The sequence below is a fragment of the Ostrea edulis genome, chromosome 2 (genome assembly GCF_947568905.1).
Source record: "Ostrea edulis chromosome 2, xbOstEdul1.1, whole genome shotgun sequence".
NCBI classification, from domain to species: domain Eukaryota; kingdom Metazoa; phylum Mollusca; class Bivalvia; order Ostreida; family Ostreidae; genus Ostrea; species Ostrea edulis.
The window spans coordinates 85,025,669-85,046,290 of record NC_079165.1 but is presented as its reverse complement, the minus strand read 5'-3'; the positions used below and the strand labels follow the sequence as shown (position 1 = coordinate 85,046,290).

At 32.6% G+C, this 20,622-nt stretch overlaps 1 protein-coding gene across 1 annotated transcript; it reads left to right on the top strand.

The window, feature by feature from the left end:
• Positions 1-8,166: 8,166 nt before the first annotated feature.
• LOC125680779 (uncharacterized) lies at positions 8,167-20,273 on the top strand. Its single transcript, XM_048920548.2, has 15 exons — positions 8,167-8,312; positions 13,010-13,064; positions 13,520-13,612; positions 14,333-14,404; positions 14,521-14,583; positions 14,705-14,815; positions 15,378-15,455; positions 15,671-15,684; positions 15,769-15,817; positions 15,911-16,015; positions 16,720-16,794; positions 16,909-16,962; positions 18,282-18,389; positions 18,891-18,980; positions 20,073-20,273. Exons 1-15 carry the CDS (start codon positions 8,253-8,255, stop codon positions 20,156-20,158), a joined length of 1,113 nt encoding a protein of 370 aa, XP_048776505.2. The 5' UTR covers positions 8,167-8,252; the 3' UTR covers positions 20,159-20,273.
• The last annotated feature ends 349 nt before the right edge of the window (positions 20,274-20,622 follow it).

Sequence of the window (20,622 nt, the reverse complement as noted above, 5' to 3'; positions counted from 1 at the left end):
GAAGAATTTGATTGTCACGCGTCTTTGTGTAGGAAATATCTTATTTTAATTTATCTGTGCTACTTGTATCTTTTGACAGAATTCTGAAGACCTGTTCAAATGAAATACAAATATGTCCATCTGAGAATATGAGAATAAACAACACTAGTAAATTGAATGGGTCAATAATGTTAGAATTGAAATGTTCTGCCCCAGCTCAGGACAATACCGAAAATTACAATGGTATATTATACCAAATGTAGTGCAGTCTCTTTTTTCTTGTTAAACAGTGCTTTACTAATTCTTTCATTCAAAGTAAGAATATGATTTTTGACAATTCATTGAAATGTATTTTGTATAATCTACAAAACTATCTCGTCAAGCGTCTTGTACAGAACAAAATACTTTGAATATATGGGTTCCATGGTGTGCATTTTCTGAATGTTAAAAATGGGAGGTATACAGTCAAGTAATCAGGAGTCGGCGAGGTGGAAGATGAAGTGTATTCTCTTTCAGCGTGTCCTACTTCTGCACACAAAAGTCTGCTTAAACAATTTATCAAATCATAATGCTATAAGAAGCTCCCCCCGACTTACACGATAATTTATTGTGCCAATGTTGATTAAAACTACACAACAAAGGGAAATATGCTTTAGTTAATCAAATTAAAGGACTGTAGAGTGAATATGCAGTATGATTATAATTAAATGATTATATCGTGTTATCATGCAGTGTGATTATAATTAAATGATCATATCGTGTTATCATGCAGTGTGAGTATAATTAAATGATTATATCGTGTTATCGTGCAGTGTGATTATAATTAAATGATTATATCGTGTTATCATGCAGTATGATTATAATTAAATGATCATATCGTGTTATCATGCAGTGTGATTATAATTAAATGATTATATCGTGATTGCAGTGTGAGTATAATTAAATGAATATATCGTGTTATCATGCAGTGTGATTATAATTAAATGATTATATCATGATTGTAGTGTGATTATAATTAAATGAATATATCGTGTTATCATGCAGTGTGATTATAAGTAAATGATCATATCGTGATTGCAATGTGATTATAATTAAATGATTGTATCGTGTTATCATGCAGTGTGATTATGATTAAATGATTATATCGTGATTGCAGTGTGAGTATAATTAAATGAATATATCGTGTTATCATGCAGTGTGATTATAATTAAATGATCATATCGTGTTATCATGCAGTGTGATTATAAGTAAATGATCATATCGTGTTATCATGCAGTGTGACTATAATTAAATGATCATATCGTGTTATCATGCAGTGTGATTATAATTAAATGATCATATCGTGTTATCATGCAGTGTGATTATAATTAAATGATCATATCGTGTTATCATGCAGTGTGATTATAATTAAATGATCATATCGTGTTATCATGCAGTGTGATTGTAATTAAATGATTATATCGTGTTATCATGCAGTGTGATTATAATTAAATGATCATATCGTGTTATCATGCAGTGTGATTATAATTAAATGATCATATCGTGTTATCATGCAGTGTGATTATAATTAAATGATTATATCGTGTTATCATGCACTGTGATTATGATTAAATGATTATATCGTGATTGCAGTGTGAGTATAATTAAATGAATATATCGTGTTATCATGCAGTGTGATTATAAGTAAATGATTATATCATGATTGTAGCATGATTATGATTAAATGATTATATCGTGTTATCATGCAGTGTGATTATAATTTAATGATCATATCGTGTTATCATGCAGTGTGATTATAATTAAATGAATATATCGTGTTATCATGCAGTGTGATTATAATTAAATGAATATATCGTGTTATCATGCAGTGTGATTATAATTAAATGATTATATCGTGTTATCATGCAGTGTGATTATAATTTAATGATCATATCGTGTTATCATGCAGTGTGATTATAATTTAATGATCATATCGTGTTATCATGCAGTGTGATTATAATTAAATGATCATATCGTGTTATCATGCAGTGTGATTATAATTAAATGATTATATCGTGTTATCATGCACTGTGATTATAATTAAATGATCATATCGTGTTATCATGCAGTGTGATTATAATTAAATGATCATATCGTGTTATCATGCAGTGTGATTATAATTAAATGATTATATCGTGTTATCATGCAGTGTGATTATAATTAAATGATCATATCGTGTTATCATGCAGTATGATTATAATTAAATGATTATATCGTGTTATCATGCAGTGTGATTATAATTAAATGATTATATCGTGTGATCATGCAGTGTGATTATAATTAAATGATTATATCGTGTTATCATGCAGTGTGATTATAATTAAATGATCATATCGTGTTATCATGCACTGTGATTATAAGTAAATGATCATATCGTGATTGCACTGTGATTGTAATTAAATCATTATATCGTGTTATCATGCAGTGTGATTATAATTAAATGATCATATCGTGATTGCACTGTGATTATAAGTAAATGATTATATCGTGTTATCATGCAGTATGATTATAATTAAATGATTATATCGTGATTGCAGTGTGATTATAATTAAATGATCATATCGTGTTATCATGCACTGTGATTATAAGTAAATGATCATATCGTGATTGCACTGTGATTATAAGTAAATGATCATATCGTGATTGCACTGTGATTGTAATTAAATCATTATATTGTGTTATCATGCAGTGTGATTATAATTAAATGATCATATCGTGTTATCATGCAGTGTGATTATAATTAAATGATCATATCGTGTTATCATGCACTGTGATTATAATTAAATGATTATATCGTGTTATCATGCACTGTGATTGTAATTAAATCATTATATCGTGTTATCATGCAGTATGATTATAATTAAATGATCATATCGTGTTATCATGCAGTGTAATTATAATTAAATGATTATATCGTGATTGCAGTGTGAGTATAATTAAATGAATATATCGTGTTATCATGCAGTGTGATTATAAGTAAATGATTATATCGTGTTATCATGCAGTGTGATTATAATTAAATGATTATATCGTGTTATCATGCAGTGTGATTATAATTAAATCATTATATCGTGTTATCATGCAGTGTGATTATAATTAAATGATTATATCGTGTTATCATGCACTGTGATTATAATTAAATGATTATATCGTGTTATCATGCAGTGTGATTATAATTAAATGATTATATCGTGTTATCGTGCAGTGTGATTGTAATTAAATGATTATATCGTGTTATCATGCACTGTGATTATAATTAAATGATCATATCGTGTTATCATGCACTGTGATTATAATTAAATGATCATATCGTGTTATCATGCAGTATGATTATGATCAAATGATTATATCGTGATTGCAGCGTGATTATAATTAAATGATCATATCGTGTTATCATGCAGTATGATTATAATTAAATGATCATATCGTGTTATCATGCAGTGTGATTATAATTAAATGATTATATCGTGTTATCATGCACTGTGATTATAATTAAATGATCATATCGTGTTATCATGCAGTGTGATTATAATTAAATGATCATATCGTGTTATCATGCAGTGTGATTATAATTAAATGATTATATCGTGTTATCATGCAGTATGATTATGATCAAATGATTATATCGTGATTGCAGTGTGATTAATGTTGGCGTTATTGCATTTATCCCCACTCATAATAGCTGCAAAACTGTAGCTCTCTGAGAAAATATTGGGACAGATCAGAGAGCTACAGATCCAACCATTATGAAAGGTGAATATAACGAACAGTGATTAATCTCATGACTTCTATAAGGAATACAAAATAGAGAGTTGACCAAACACGGACCCCTGAGGTAGGATCAGGTGCCTAGGAGGAGTAATCACTCCCTGTCAACCTTTGATTTATGGTACACACACAAATGCGCATGGTTGAGGCCTCGAATCCCGGTTGCGAACTAATATCACTATAAGTATCTTTAGTAATATTTTAGATAATAACTCATCGCAGTTCGGTTTAATGATAATTATTCAAATGGGCAAACTCGTGACTACGTGGTTTTCATTTGTCTGGTGCGGTCTCCATTCCTGCCACACGAGTGCAAGAGACCAGAGCCAGCCTTTATAGTATTTTAATAATAAAGAGCTTATTTCACTTTTAGATAAACTATACTTTTGGATTTCTATTAATCATTCGTGTTTGTAATAAATGAAGGCCGAACACATAACTTGTACTGAATATTATGAGTTGATACCAATAGCAATAGGGTTCGAAATGACTGGCCACCTAACATGTCTACGTCAACAAACGAAATCTGTAAGTTTTCGGGTCGTATGGGGTTTTAATGAATATTTAAAAGGTATGTTTGGACATAAGTATAGTAGGAAAATATCTTAGGAATATTTCAATATTAAATCTATGAGACAGCAATACAAGACTACAACGATATCAGGCCTCAACCGTGCGCATTTTTTATGCGCCGTAAATCGAAGATTTTTATAAGGAGTGGATCTGTAGCTCTCTGATCAGTCCCAATAATTTCTCAGAGAGCTACAGTTCTGCAGCTATATTCATAATTGATTTGCAGATATTTTACACGCGAGAAAAACAGAGAGTAGAATAGAAAAACAAGTAGAATTTATCGTCTGTATATACTGACAAAGATAGAATGTGTAAGATTTCACGTCTGTATATACTGACAAAGATAGAATGTGTAAGACTTCACGTTTGTATATACTGACAAAGATAGAATGTGTAAGATTTCACGTCTGTATATATACTGACAAAGATAGAATGTGTAAGATTTCACGTCTGTATATATACTGACAAAGATAGAATGTGTAAGATTTCACGTCTGTATATACCGACAAAGATAGAATGTGTAAGATTTCACGTCTGTATATGCTGACAAAGATAGAATGTGTAAGATTTCACGTCTGTATATATACTGACAAAGATAGAATGTGTAAGATTTCACGTCTGTATATATACTGACAAAGATAGAATGTGTAAGATTTCACGTCTGTATATACTGGCAAAGATAGAATGTGTAAGATTTCACGTCTGTATATATACTGACAAAGATAGAATGTGTAAGATTTCACGTCTGTACGTCTGTATATATACTGACAAAGATAGAATATGTAAGATTTCACGTCTGTATATACTGACAAAGATAGAATGTGTAAGATTTCACGTCTGTATATACTGACAAAGATAGAATGTGTAAGATTTCACGTCTGTATATATACTGACAAAGAGAGAATGTGTAATATTTCACGTCTGTATATACTGACAAAGATAGAATGTGTAAGATTTCACGTCTGTATATATATTGACAAAGAGAGAATGTGTAATATTTCACGTCTGTATATACTGACAAAGATAGAATGTGTAATATTTCACGTCTGTATATACTGACAAAGATAGAATGTGTAAGATTTCACGTCTGTATATACTGACAAAGATAGAATGTGTAAGATTTCACGTCTGTATATACTGACAAAGATAGAATGTGTAAGATTTCACGTCTGTATATATACTGACAAAGATAGAATGTGTAAGATTTCACTTCTGTATATATACTGACAAAGATAGAATGTGTAAGATTTCACGTCTGTATATACTGACAAAGATAGAATGTGTAAGATTTCACGTCTGTATGTACTGACAAAGATAGAATGTGTAAGATTTCACGTCTGTATATATACTGACAAAGATAGAATGTGTAAGATTTCACGTCTGTATATATACTGACAAAGATAGAATGTGTAAGATTTCACGTCTGAATATATTGACAAAGATAGAATGTGTAAGATTTCACGTCTGTATATATACTGACAAAGATAGAATGTGTAAGATTTCACGTCTGAATATATTGACAAAGATAGAATGTGTATAAGATTTCGAAATGCATTTTATGTAATGTTAGTGATCTGGCTAGGGTACCGCAATTGTGAAAGGAAACAAGCAAACACAAGTTTTGGAATATGAATATGCAATAAAAATTTCTGGAGATGTTGTTTAGTTTGTTTAGAAATGAAGATCGGTTACTATAAGTGACGTAATATGGTGCACGCGCTACATGTCGAAGGAGTTATCTGTAAACTCAAACGGACATTAAATAACAAATTATCATGTCTTAAATATTAGATCATAAATTACATAAATGCAATTATTTGCAATAATGCTGTAAGTTTTCAGCTTGTGTCATAGTGATACAATGACCCTAAATTCAGCTGTTGTATTCTTGGATTAAGGAGGTTCATTAGTGAGTACACTTTTGAAATGCTTGGGGGGGGGGGGGGGTAGGGGGTTACGTAATTTTGATTTCCACGAGTCCTTGGATATAATATCTATCTGAAATCAGAAAACACACATCAACAACAGCAAAATTGAATATTTCAAGATTACTTACTTGATTGTTTTATAATTGTTCAAAATATGAAACGCATTTTTGAAGATATTTTTATAATGTTTAGACGCCAGTTGTTTTCATATACTTTCTTCATGAATGGTTATTTAAAACAATTTCGTTGATTTGAAAATATCAAAAGCGTCCTTTTCTTCAGCTCCTGTAACTGCAGTTCGAGATCCTATCAATCAAATAATAAAATGATTTCTTCGGTTTGATAAACAAGAAATGAAGGTAGCAAACATTGAAAACGTGAAAACACACGCACATACACACACATACAACAAACAAGAGACACAAAACAAACAACATACACAACAAACAATATACACACAAATTAAACAACATACGCAACAAACAATATACACACAAATTAAACAACATACGCAACAAACAATATACACACAAATTAAACAACATACACACAAATTAAACAACATACACAACAAACAATACACACACAAAACAAACAACATTCACACAAAACAAACAATATATACACAAAACAAACAATATACACAAAACAAACCAGTACAATACAAAGTTGTTACCTGTACATATATTTCTGTTATTTTTCAAACTAGAGTAACTAGCATCTTGATCGAGCGACCTTGGAACGAGTTTTGATATATTGTTAAACCTTTATGACGTGTATGAGTTTGTGATATTTTTTCTATGTACTTTACGTCCGAGACACAAGGTGTGATAGAAGATACACAGACAAACGAGTGTACAAAGATACGGTGATTCCTGTATGTCCTCCTAACTTAGTCTGCATAGTTTCAGCATATGACCTATTTTACTACCAGGCGCCACAAGTTGCACAGCTTTCTTTGCTGGCTCTTTACTCATTACGATAAGCACCGAAAAAGATTTTAAAAGATAACTTTTTTTTCTATAATGGGACCGCGAATTTCACAATTTTGCAGCCGCCCCCATGCTTCTCATAGTTACAGGTATGCATTCAGCTTGTTCAAGTGTAAAGAAGAAAATGTTGAGGATATAATACATGTTCACTATATGACCTATTTAGCCCGCCACCTGATGCTTAAAGTTTTACATTTTTGGTGAAAATTATGACTATGCACTCGATTTATCAGCCACATGTTTAGGAGGAAAAACGATAGTCAACGATTGCATTGTAGAAAACAGTTTTAGATCCACCATAAGGTCATAATCAAGTAAAAACCATGAACTTCACAACTTTATATCCACATTTCCTAAACATTCTACATACCCAATAAGGTGAAAAATGGTCAGGCAGTCTCTGAGAAGTTTGAAAGTTTACGACAGGTGATGAACAGGTGCGTATAAAAATTTAAGTCTATCGACTGACTAGGAGCCTAATGTTCTTCACGGTAACAGAGCATTAATTGTGTATTTATAATTACGACTTGATTTGTTTACTTTTCTTTCACTTCATTTCTAAATATGATGACAAATAAGGCAAGAAAGGTATTGAAAAATTTCAAAATTACTGTATTTTTCTTACTTGCAATGACGTAAAAATAAAAATCTTACGATGATTATATCTGTTCAAAACTCATATCTATTCAACACTTTTTCAAAACATGGCACAGCGAATTTGAATTAATTTCTTTCATCGATAGTCACCCGATACTAACTTTAAATAGCCCCCAAATTTCTAAAGCCTCATATATCTATTTTAACTCCCACAAGATATTTATTGCAAAATCTGATAGACACAAATAGTAATCTGAGATGGACCTACTGAACCAAAAAGAAAAGAAAAGAAAAAAATCAGAAGTTTCGAAATAGAGGGAGGTATAAATGTGCGCACTGGTGTTGTTGCACAGCACAGATTGCTAGCAACTCAAAGATGCGTACTGCTTTGTTGTTCCTTGGTCTTTTGGCTGTTGCGGCGGCTCGTTCTCTGGAAGTAAGTTTACGAAAGCTCTGTACTGAATATAATTATTATGTACCATGTTTTAATTATGGGATTACTAACACTGCAAAATCCTTTAGATTCATCTGTAAAAGTATTGGAAAATGGTTTTTAAAAAAAATATCCAATAAAGAGATTTAATGTCATATCATGTGAAATATGGAATTGTGATTTTTATCATTTTAATTATTTCCATGCATCTTTTACGCAACACCTCTCCAGTGATATAATCGTTATTAAGATAGTTATGTTTCTGAAAAGTCTACTAGAAAGAGGTGTAGGCTTCTGCGAGCAATGGTTGACGTAAAGTCTCGTTCAAAAGCATGCCTGCAAGCAAAGAAAAGGAAATTTGTCTTAAACGAATTTACAATAATTGATACAATTCTTCTTTTAAAACATGAGGAATCAACGTCGTTTGACCACTTCAATAATGAAAAAGAATACGTTTTCCAATCATTGTCTAAAACTAGATTTTGAAACAAAATAAAACAGTATTTTTTCTTGAGATTTGTTTCATATTTGAAAAAAAATGTCGCTTTTGAGATTTGTTTCAGAGATGCATATTTCAGAAAATTACAAGAAATTGATAAATATAATATCGAATGGTAGATTTAAACCTCGTCTATACTTCAAGCGACAACAGAATTAAGTGGTAACACTAGGAATATAGTCTTCGACTTTGGGTGTGGTCATTTTCGATTTCTTTCATTATATATGAAAATAAACAGTTTTCACCAATTTTGAATCAAGATTTATATTGCTTTCTTCGTTATACGCTTGAGTGTGTATTGAACACCTTTGTAGAGTGTTTTGTGTTTATATATATAAGTTACCAGTCAACATACCGGTAACCGTTCCTTTCACAGATTGAATGGGTGTTTTGCACGCAGAGCGTTGCCTGATTGATTGATTGACTGTATACCCAGCATTGTTTAGGGTCCCTCTCGAGAATGTTTCACTCATATTGAGACGACATCATTGCCGGTGAAGGGCTTCAAAAATAGGCCTATGCTCGGTGCTTACGGCCTTTGAGCAGGGAGGGATCTTTATCGTGCCACACCTGCTGTGACATGGGACCTCGATTTTTTTTTTCGATTTCATCTAAAAGGACCGCCCCATTTAGTCGCCTCTTACGACAAACAAGGGCTATTGAGGAACTATTCTAGCCCAGATCCCCACGGGACTCGCCATACTAGAATTGAGTACCTATTATATATATATATATGCATGAATAAAGGTCATACCTCTTCATTTATAGATTCCACCGTAAAGGTGACGGGACACAATTTCATATTCGAATTTTGCGTCATTGACGTACGTCAAGCAATACCTTAAAAGTCGTGTTCGAATACAACAAAATCATTCAAAATCGAGTTTAATTTGCAAAATTACGGTGTTATAACGAAACACCTAATTTAACAGAAATGATTTTTCTTATATAGCATTATATTCTTTGGATTTGTTTTTCGTTAGAATGTTTCTCGGTTGGCGAGAATATTTTTATTTGAGCGGAATTTAAGCGGAAGCACCTCCGGATTCGGTTTCAAATAAACACTTCGACTCAAAAGTCCCCCGTAATACAGCTGGGGTTATTTGTCTCTTTTAAAGGTCAATTCCAGTAATACACTGCACAACGAAATCTGTACTCGTTAAATGAGTCATATCTTAAAGGGACTGGTTCACGGTTGTTTTGTTGTTGTTTTTTTGAAAAAAGGTCCTTTTTGATTCATTTATTAAATACATAATCATTTTAAGTTGACAACCAAAATTTGAACTTTCTTAATATAAGGATAAGTGCAATGTTTTAGCCTTAACTCTACGTTTTGTAAACAAGTCTCGAACCTTGTTTGTCTACAAACAATCTAGTGAAATATCACGTAATTTAAAACATTCAAATTTTCTCCTTTGTCTTTTTAAAAATTTATTTGTGGAGGAAAAAAAATATAAAATAGCAAGGAAAACAATACAAAAATTATAAAATAGCAAGGAAAACAATACAAAAATTATAAAATAGCAAGGAAAACAATACAAACATTATAAAATAGCAAGGAAAACAATACAAAAATTATAAAATAGCAAGGAAAACAATACAAAAATTATAAATTAGCAAGGAAACAATACAAAAATTATAAAATAGCAAGGAAAACAATACAGAGGTGAAGGTACAATGATCAATTTAGTAATTTTTATCAAATCACTTATGAATTAACTTGGATAAGGCGATTGCTCATCAAAAACTCAGCATGGTCAAACTTATTCTGAGAAATTACACAATGTAATATCTCACATTTCTTTCAATACGGACCAGACTACTCTAGGTAAAAAGTTTTCTCTACCAGTAATATTTTTGGGAAGGAAACTTTACTTTACTGAATTTATCAATATTGTTCAACTTAAAAACTCGCATGAAGTTCTTCTTGAACCCTTATGGTACAATGACAAAATTAAGATACAAAAGAAAACAACCGTTTATAAGAAACTGTAAGACAAAGGCTTTCTTTTAGTCTCAGAGCCATTAGATAAAGATGGTGATTTCATTAAGTTTGAATACATCTGCAATGAACATTTAGTTAAGATAACCTTTTACTTATTTTGAATGGCTTAAGAAAGCAATACTAAGATCTTGGGCAGATGTTCGACATCTGACATTAAACCAAACCTTAAAACCCTATCAGTACATAGCTATTAAAATATTAATTAAAGATAAAAAAAGATCTAGAACTGTATGTGACTACCTTAGTAACGGAGGAGAATATACATATGTAGATACAATATGTGAATCAAAATGGGAACTTGACCTAGATCTACCATCTACATTTAATTGGAAAAAAGTACACAGAAATATTATGTTTACCACTAAAGACTGATATGGTTTACATACAGAATAATACACCGAATTATAGGTACGAATAATCATTTGCATAAGATAAAAATTTTAGATAACAAGGTTTGCTCCATCTGTTCGGAAGAACCAGAACACACTACACATCTATTTGTTAACTGTCCATTTGTTGCCAGAATTTGGTCATGCCTGTCTTTTTGGATATTACAAACGACAGGGAAAAAGAGTGCTATTTGATTCACAAACAATAATATTTGGCCCATTGACTGAACATGAAAATATTATTAATCGTATTACTATGTTGGTCAAGAGATGTATGTTTTCATTCTCTAGGAAAGGTTTACCTTTTACGTTTAATGATAATTTACCATATTTACAATTATTCTATTCACATGAAAAAAATCTTTTTAACAGACATGTCTATATGAAAAGGTGGTCAAAATGAAATGTCCTTTGAATAACTTCATTTTCCAAATTATTTAATTGCTGTTACTTCAAAATGCTACTCATGTTATTATTCTTCCCAACTGTGTACATGCAATGACGAAAATTGTCTTGCATTTTTATTTATGTTTTGAAAAGCTATTAAAAATTCTCCTTTGTCAACTTCCTATATTTATGTAGCAATATCCCATTATCACCTGTATATAGTGTTTATGATTCGATACGCAAAAGCTTGTTATGCGTACGATCAGTTTTTAAATCAACGCAGGCTACTGACAGAAAAGTTGATGTTACAGGAATTTCAACCATCTTGTTTAAAATCAGCATTTCGCACATCTACTGTTGTAACAATCTAGTTTGCCAATAAAACATGTCAATGGGTCAAATGCTCTCTGACGTTTTTTTTTATACCTATTGTTAGACCACTCTTTATACACTGGTATTTACTATTGATTACTCAGTTTACCCGATCAAGATATAGGACTCACGGCGGGTGTTACCGGTCAACAGGGGATGCTTGCTCCTCCTAGACACATGAACCCACCTCTGGTATGTTCAGGGGTCCGCGTTTACCCAACTCTTAATTTTGTATTCCTTATAGGAGCTATGAGATTGATCACTGTTCGGTATTTTCATTTTTCTCGATGAATGCAATGCGGAATCACTGAAGCACACAATACCTTTGTAAATATACCGTAGCTTAAAAATCGAACCAATATAAATGTATTTTGTCTTGTAACATGTATTCATGCCAATGTCATAGATAAAAATAATTGGACAATCGTTTTTCCGACACAAGTCAAACCGCTCTTCCTTTAATTTGTGAGTTATTTAAGTAATTGTCTCTTATTAATGTCCTTTCACGGTTTCTGTGGTCTTCTGCCGCCAAGGTTACACAAACTTAGGATGAAGTGAGGATAAGGGTTATGCTGACCTAAAGTCAGGACGAACTAATGGCGAGGCATAGATTTAGGAAAGCTTTGAGAAACTAACTTAAAGACAAAGACGTGTCCTAAAACATACATGTACTTAGGACACGTCTAAGTCCTATCATAGCTTCGTGAAAATACCTGCTGTACTTCGACTAGAGATGTTTTCGGTCGGTTAGGAATTGTAAAATGGATTCAAGCTGGAATATCATGCTTGATCATTGTTTTTTAACACTACAGTATGCATAACATTTCATGATGTGATTATGAACCGTCTTCCTTCTTAACAGTGAGCATTAACATTTGTTTCTCTTATTATGAACAGCCCTTCATGTATAACAGTAAACGTAAACATTTGTTGTTTATTATGAACCGCCTTCTGTATTGTTTGTTTATTGCCCTCTTCTGTCCTGGTTTTACCCCCACCAATGTTTATGAATAGTTTGTAAGAAATCGTCTATTTGTTTTTAATTCAGAAACGAGACGATGAAGAGAACCACTGGGGTTCGGCATTTCTGACCAAATCTGAGAGTAAGATAATTTATATCACAGTAAGATAATTCATATCACAGTAAGATAATTCATATCACAGTAAGATAATTATATTCACAGTAAATTAATACAAATCACTGTAAGATAATTCATATCAGAGTACGATGATTATATCACAGTTGAATAGTTATGTCATGGTCACGGTAAGATGATTATATCACAGTTGAATAGTTATGTAATATGATTAAATCACGGTTGAATAGTTATGTCATGGTCACAGTAAGATTATTATAAATCACACTACAAGATAAGCTTGTGATCACAGTCATAGGATTACTGCTCCAATATGGTAATTATTTAACCGTTAATATATTAATACCACATTAAAATAATTATATTCCTGTAATTAATTATAGCACAGTCGGATAACTATGTTACTTACAAATGTAGTATATTACAGTATCACGGTAAATCTTTAGTTGCTTTGATTGTAGACGGTTACAGCGATGACAAGAAAAACAGCATTGCATATGGCATTGCTAACGATTTGGAATATTTCCTGGCCGTGGTCAAGAAAATAGAGAATGGTGAGTTTGTGTCTCTGGTCTTAGAACCTCAGATATAACCAAAGAAACAGAATATATATATATATATATATATATATATATATATATATATTTATTTTCGGCGTTCTAATTTTACTTTATAATATTACATGTGTGGTTTTTTTACTTATATTTTGGATTATATACATACACACATCAAAATTGGTACCGTATAAGTTTTACATTATGACCCCTGGGTCGAGGCCTCTGCTGGTGGACTGTTAGTCCCCGAGGGTCTCTACAGCCCAGTAGCTAAGTACTTCGTTACTAGCTTGAAAATACGGATGTATATTTAATTGCTGTTATAAAATTTAGACATTCATTTCAAAATTAAGGATTATCTCCCTCATGCATAGCTCTTATCCTTAGACGAATTTGACTCCACTTTTTGGCACGCTGTTTTTGGCTATAATAGCTCTAGAACTTCATTATTATTTCGGATTTCAAACATTTCGGTTGAGCATCACTGAAGAGACATTATTTGTCGAAATGCGCATCTGGTGCATCAAAATTGGTACCGTATAAGTTTTACATATATAGCACAGTCGGATAACTATGTTACTTACAAATGTAGTATATTACAGTATCACGGTAAATCTTTAGTTGCTTTGATTGTAGACGACTATAGCGATGACAAGAAAAACAGCATTGTAGAATATATATATGGATATTATCGTCAAATACAAACATTTCATTTTACAGAGCCGGACAAATCTATTATCTTGCAAATGATGTCAGGAGCCGTTGAGCTTATGAAGCTACATGAATCGGAGGGTGTGTATTTGAATTGATATCTCACGATTTCTGTGTGTGCATTTGATGAGTGTTCAGCATTGTGATGTATATAAATAATCTTCCTAATAAATAAATCTAACGTTCTGATCTTTCAGCTGAAAAAACAGATAAACTGATTGAACCCAAAACGTTTCCCATTCCAGAGAAATGTACTAAGGGTGAGTAACGAAACTGAACATACGTTTTAGGTAGAGAGTACTGTGAAATTAAACCTAACCACATGTTGGTGCACCTAACACTGCTGCATGACTGAGTTCTCCTTCACGTCTGATATTGCAGATGCTGTTACAGCCCTCAAGGAATGTGGCCCTATGGTGGGCCGTGTGGTATCTTGTATCCAAACAGGGACACAGGAGATTGTGAAGTATCTCAAGTCCGACATTGCCGCATGTAATCATTATTTTTACTATATACTGGTCTATAAAGATGTTTTATAACGTTTCGTTCTATTTCAAAGTTAAAAAAAATATAAGCAAACACATCATGTATTGTAAATTGAGAGCTGTTTACACGGTGAACTCTGGGGCTAGGGTAGGGCACCATAAGGGCTTCAACTTTCACATGGGAAAATGCGACAACTCAAATGGACGAGTCTCTCGTTTTGGTGTAAAAGGAAAGACCGCGAATACTGAATGAAACTTAAAAGCGTTGGCACTGATGGAGTTTATACAAATAGATCATGACAGTGAATATTGCGGAAATTCAAAGAATGCAAGATTTTGTGTCAACACTAACAAAATGCAATTTTTATATTTAAAAACAACCACACCATCAAATATATAAAAGATATTACGCTTGATAGATTTAAGTACTCAACCTATCACATTGACAGTGAAAACATGGAAAATAGTGGGTTTTTTTTTCCTTTCATATACATTAAAGTCTCCTTTAAAACACAACAAACGTATATATATATATATGTAAATAAGATAAGTTTAATTGCAATTTGCAGTCGAAGACAAAATTGGAACGCTCAAAGGTTTCATTTCAATAGTTGCTGGAGAAATTAACGACATAAAGGGGCTGTTTGGTGAGTAGTCCCGTCTCAGTAACGCGACGTTCAAGTTCTTCATTCAACTCACAATGAACACAACTGATCGTGTTCAAGTTAATGGTAAAAATAAACATTTAAAGAATGAAATACAATATTTAAAAAAACCCTCAGAATTCAAATTGCAATGAAATCAAGTTGTCAAAGTATTCACATTATAAAGTATGTATCCCCTTTTTCTTTTCTTTTTATAGAACACTGCTCAAAGGTAAGATATAAATCCGAAATACTATTTTCAAAATTTGTATGATTGATTCATCTTGAATATATGTAGAAGTTATTCATCTTCTAGCGGGACCCTATTCAACATTGGAAGGATGCTTGGCGCTTCACAAAGACAGGTGATGAACATTATCAACACGTTCGTGAATCCTTTTAATGTTGTTAATAGATGTTGAGTTTCTCTAAAATCATTTTACTGATAACCTTCACAGACCTGCAAGACAGCAAAAAGATTGGGAGATTAATGCAGCTTGGAAATAAAATTAAGGGCGATCTGATGGAAATGCGCAAGAATCTGGCGGCCCTTTTGGACGGAAGTATGTGAACTTCTTCCACTGTACAACCTCATAGATACTGTGTACTTCTTCCTGTGTACAACCTCATAGATACTGTGTACTTCTTCCACTGTACAACCTCATAGATACTCATGTGTACTACTTTCTCTGTACAATTTCATAGATACATTGTACTTCTTCCTGTGTACAACCTCATAGATATATTGTATACTTATGCTTGTGTACAATTATACTGTGTACTTCATTTGTACAGTCTGGTAAATAGGTGTACTTCTTCATACATACGATGTAGATCTTCATGTGTACAGTCTGGTAGATATGGCGTATTTGTTCAGATGTACAATCAGGTATATATGGAGTACTTCATTAAAAACACAATATTTTAATCATGGAGACTTTTAATTATATTTTGACAGCTTAATTACAGGGCAGTATACAAACATAAACATATATTGCTGACATTATAAGACTTTTGCTAGTATGAAATCTTACAAAACATTTATTTGTGACTTATATATTCTGATATACCCACAGAAATTATTTAAAATTGATTTGATAAAATTTACATGGCGGGTTCCTATGAATTGACGCTGCAATTTGCCTGAACTTTGACTTAAATAGGTCATCTCTATTTCAATGCGTTTTTGAACAATAAGAAAATTCACAAGTTTTTGAAAGGAAGGTGAATTAGTCACTAACATAGATGAATCACACGCTTTTCACAGGTGGAGGTGATGTCGAAACGGCCCTAGGACACTTGGATTATGCCGTGCAGCTTGCAGAACTGGATGAAAAAAAAGGTTAGACAGATAGTCTCAAATGAACAAAATATTAAGACTTTTCGAATAAAACACATGCCAAGCTACTGTAGTTTATAACATTCAAGAAGTTCAAGACCAATCTTTCATTTTCAGATGCAGCTTCTATTACACCAGCTGTTGTTCCCGTTGAATTTGAATGTTCACGTGGTAAGTGTGAAGAGCAGATGACAACTGCACGAGATGCGCTATAGTACAACAACGGAAAGAGGCTTGTTCTGAGACTGTGGCTCATTATGAAAATGGCAGGATAAGAGATATATGACTCTTATATTGATAAAATATCATAAAACATTCACCAAAACAACTATCCCTCTCACGTTGTGCCTGGCTTCGCTGAAGTCCGCGCTTCATACATCACCGTGAAGAGTTTCATTAAAATCGGTTATCTGCTCCAAACAGTTTTTAATCATGTAATATGACACATGACTCTCTTGTTTATGAAAGTCATTTTTGCAAAGTATAATGTCGACATGTACATATTATGATATGAAACAAATTACAAAATCGTGCTTGGATTTGACAATTTTTCAGTTAAAATTCAACATTCAGTTGTTTCAAGTAAACGTTTATTAGAATTAGCGATGGTGAAATCTCCATTATAAATCTACTATGAAATATAGTGAAATGGTCATGAAATCATATCCTAAGATTTGGAAATTTTGTAGGTACATCATGGAATTATCGCGGTAAAGTGTTGCAAGTAAAATTCCTGAGTGAAAGTTTACGTGAAGCTTACCTACACTTATTAACTATTACTAAATCCTCTTTAAAGTCTAAAAGATTTTCTTTATCTGTGAATAATGAATCACTAGAATCCCTGCTGCCAATGTTAAAAGTTTTTCTTGCCGAAATTGGCGTCCCCCCAATATCCACCACAAAATGCGATCTATTTGAAATAGTTACGTAGAGCTATCAACTTCAAAGCGTTTTGGATTTGAAATCATAGTTCATATATAATGTTAAAACAAATTTCTGATAAACACAGTCAGATTTATTAAACCTGAGCACTTTGTTGTGCAAACCTCAAAAATTTGATTTTTGACAACAAATGTAATATCATGCATATTAACGCGATAATATGTATCAAAAGTGAAGACAATGAACACTTACCAATATCACTAATCCCATAAAGAATACAAAATTGAAAGTAGGGCAAACACAGACGCCTAGAAATACAAGAGGTGTGATCAGGTGCCTAAAAGTAAGCATTCCCTATTCACCAGTCCCACCCGTCGTGAGCCCTATATTTTGATCAGGTAAACATAGAAAACCGTAGTCAAAATTAGCATGGAAGGAACGGCATGATAATTGGTATAAAACATATTTGGTATGAATTTAATACGACGCTGAACAATATCGCTGAAATATGTACTGTGACGTCATCCACGGCCATCATATATGGCGAGAAAAAAGTGCCGATCAACTAATGAAGTAGTGTGTTACAAGCAAAATTGATTTTTTTGCAGATGAAGTCCTTGCACTTGATGGCTGTGAGGGAAGAGCAGTCAGAATTGGGACTTGTATCAAAAACATGGTTGACGAAGTACTGAAAAAATTTGAACAAAGCCCAGAGAGTAAGATGTTATTACAATACTCACATCTCATGGACCACACAGCCATTGCGTAAAACTATTTTTGTTTGGTGAAAAAGAAAACAAGCACATCAGTATTCACTTATTACGTCTTAATGCACTGTTCACTAGCATTTATAATATACTAATTTCAGATCATAATCAAAATATAAGCAAATTTAATATTCATCATGTGTTTAATGTACATTATATAGATCTTGAATGTTGTTTTTATTCTTGACTTTTCTCCCTTTTCTTTCTTATTTTTTTTAAAGAGAATTTTCTCTAAATACTAATATGAAGAAAATATGTCTTGATTGAAATGAATGAGTGTGAACACCTTGCTGAATGTATAGTAAATATAAACACTCTCTGTATGAATAAAACACTTTTTGAGAAGATAATACAAAGTTTGTAACACTTATTTATAAAACACTTTTTGAGAAGATAATGCAAAGTTTGCAACATTTATTGGGACATTGCAAATTTTTTCTCTCTTTTCAGGTGTTGATGACCTTATTAAAATCGCCAAGTTTACGAAAGGGTCTGTTTTGAATATCGCTAAAGCAGATGATGTTGTGCATGAAGTTATAGGTAACTATATAATGCTTGTGTTACATTTCATGATGGGATGGTAAACACAGGATGAAACTGAAACGTGACTGCGCGGTTACTAAAAGATGACTGAATGTTTACTGAAAAGTGACTGAATGATTACTAAAAGGTGACTGAATGCTTACTGAAAGATGACTGAATGATTACTGAAAAGGAATTGAACGATTACTGAAAGGTGACTGAATGATTACTGAAAAGTGACTGAATGATTACTGAAAAGTGACTGAAGGCTTACTAAAAAGTGACTGAATGCTTACTGAAAGATGACTGAATGATTACTGAAAGTAACTGAATGTTTACTGAAAAGTGACTACACAGATACTGAAAGGTGACTGAATGTTTACTGAAAGGTGACTGAATGGTTACTGAAAGGTGACTGAAAAGTGACTGAACTGTTACGGAAAGGTGACTGAATGCTTACCGAAAAGTGACTGCATAGATACTGAAAGATGACCGAATGCTTACTAAAAGTAACTGAATGTTTACTGAAAAGTGACTACGCAGATACTGAAAGGTGACTTAATGTTTACTGAAAGATGACTGAATGATTACTGAAAAGTGACTGAAGGCTTACTAAAAGGTGACTGAATGCTTACTGAAAGGTGACTGAATGGTTACTGAAAGGTGACTGAAAAGTGACTGCACAGATACTGAAAGATGACCGAATGCTTACTGAAAGGTGACTGAACAGTTACCGAAAAGTGACTGAAGGCTTACTAAAAGGTGACTGAATGTTTACTGAAAGATGACCGAATGCTTACTGAAAGATGACCGAATGCTTACTGAAAGGTGACTGAACAGTTACTGAAATAGTGACTGAATGGCAGAGGTCTGTCATTCAGTTACCTTTCCCAATCTTTCAGTAAACTTTCAGTCAACTGAATGGCACAGTTTCATTCTGTGAAATATACGGCTAGGGTAATATGAATAATCATTACATTTCTGTGATATTTTTGTAGCTCGATATGATATGTTTGGCAACTATATTGTGCTAGTGCAACATCAAATGATGGATGGTAAATGTAAGGCTATGGTAATGTAAAGAATTACATATTTGTAATATCTTTGTAGACGATTGTAAGAAAGAACACGGCACAGATGAGAAAAAGAGAGAATTGTTGAGTCTCCTCAGAAGAGTGTTAAACCAGGAGGAGTAAACGTCTTGTTTTCTGCCAGACCCCAACCATGACCAATAACTGAACACTTCAAAATTATTCATTGTCCACATCTATTGTTTTATTTCTATTAAAGTTTCATTGTTGCAGTAAAAAATAATCTAGTTCTTCTTTTTTGCTCACCTGCTCTGAGAGCTCAAATAAACTTTCTCCCTTTGTCTGTCGTCTCACATTTTCCGAATATTTTAGTTTATCTAAAACAACTCATCCGATTTCAAACAAACTTGTACCATAAAGCACCTTAAGTATAAAGGACTTTTAAAAAAAAAGGAATATAAAGTACGAGTATGTATAACAAATCGTATTAAGAACCACCAAACCAGAAAAGAACCACTGAACCAGAAAAGGCAAAAGGTTCCTTACACACTAAAAAGAACAAGAACATCCATACCAGGGTTGGACCACAGCAGAGGTTAAAAGTATTACAGAATAATATACATAGCAAA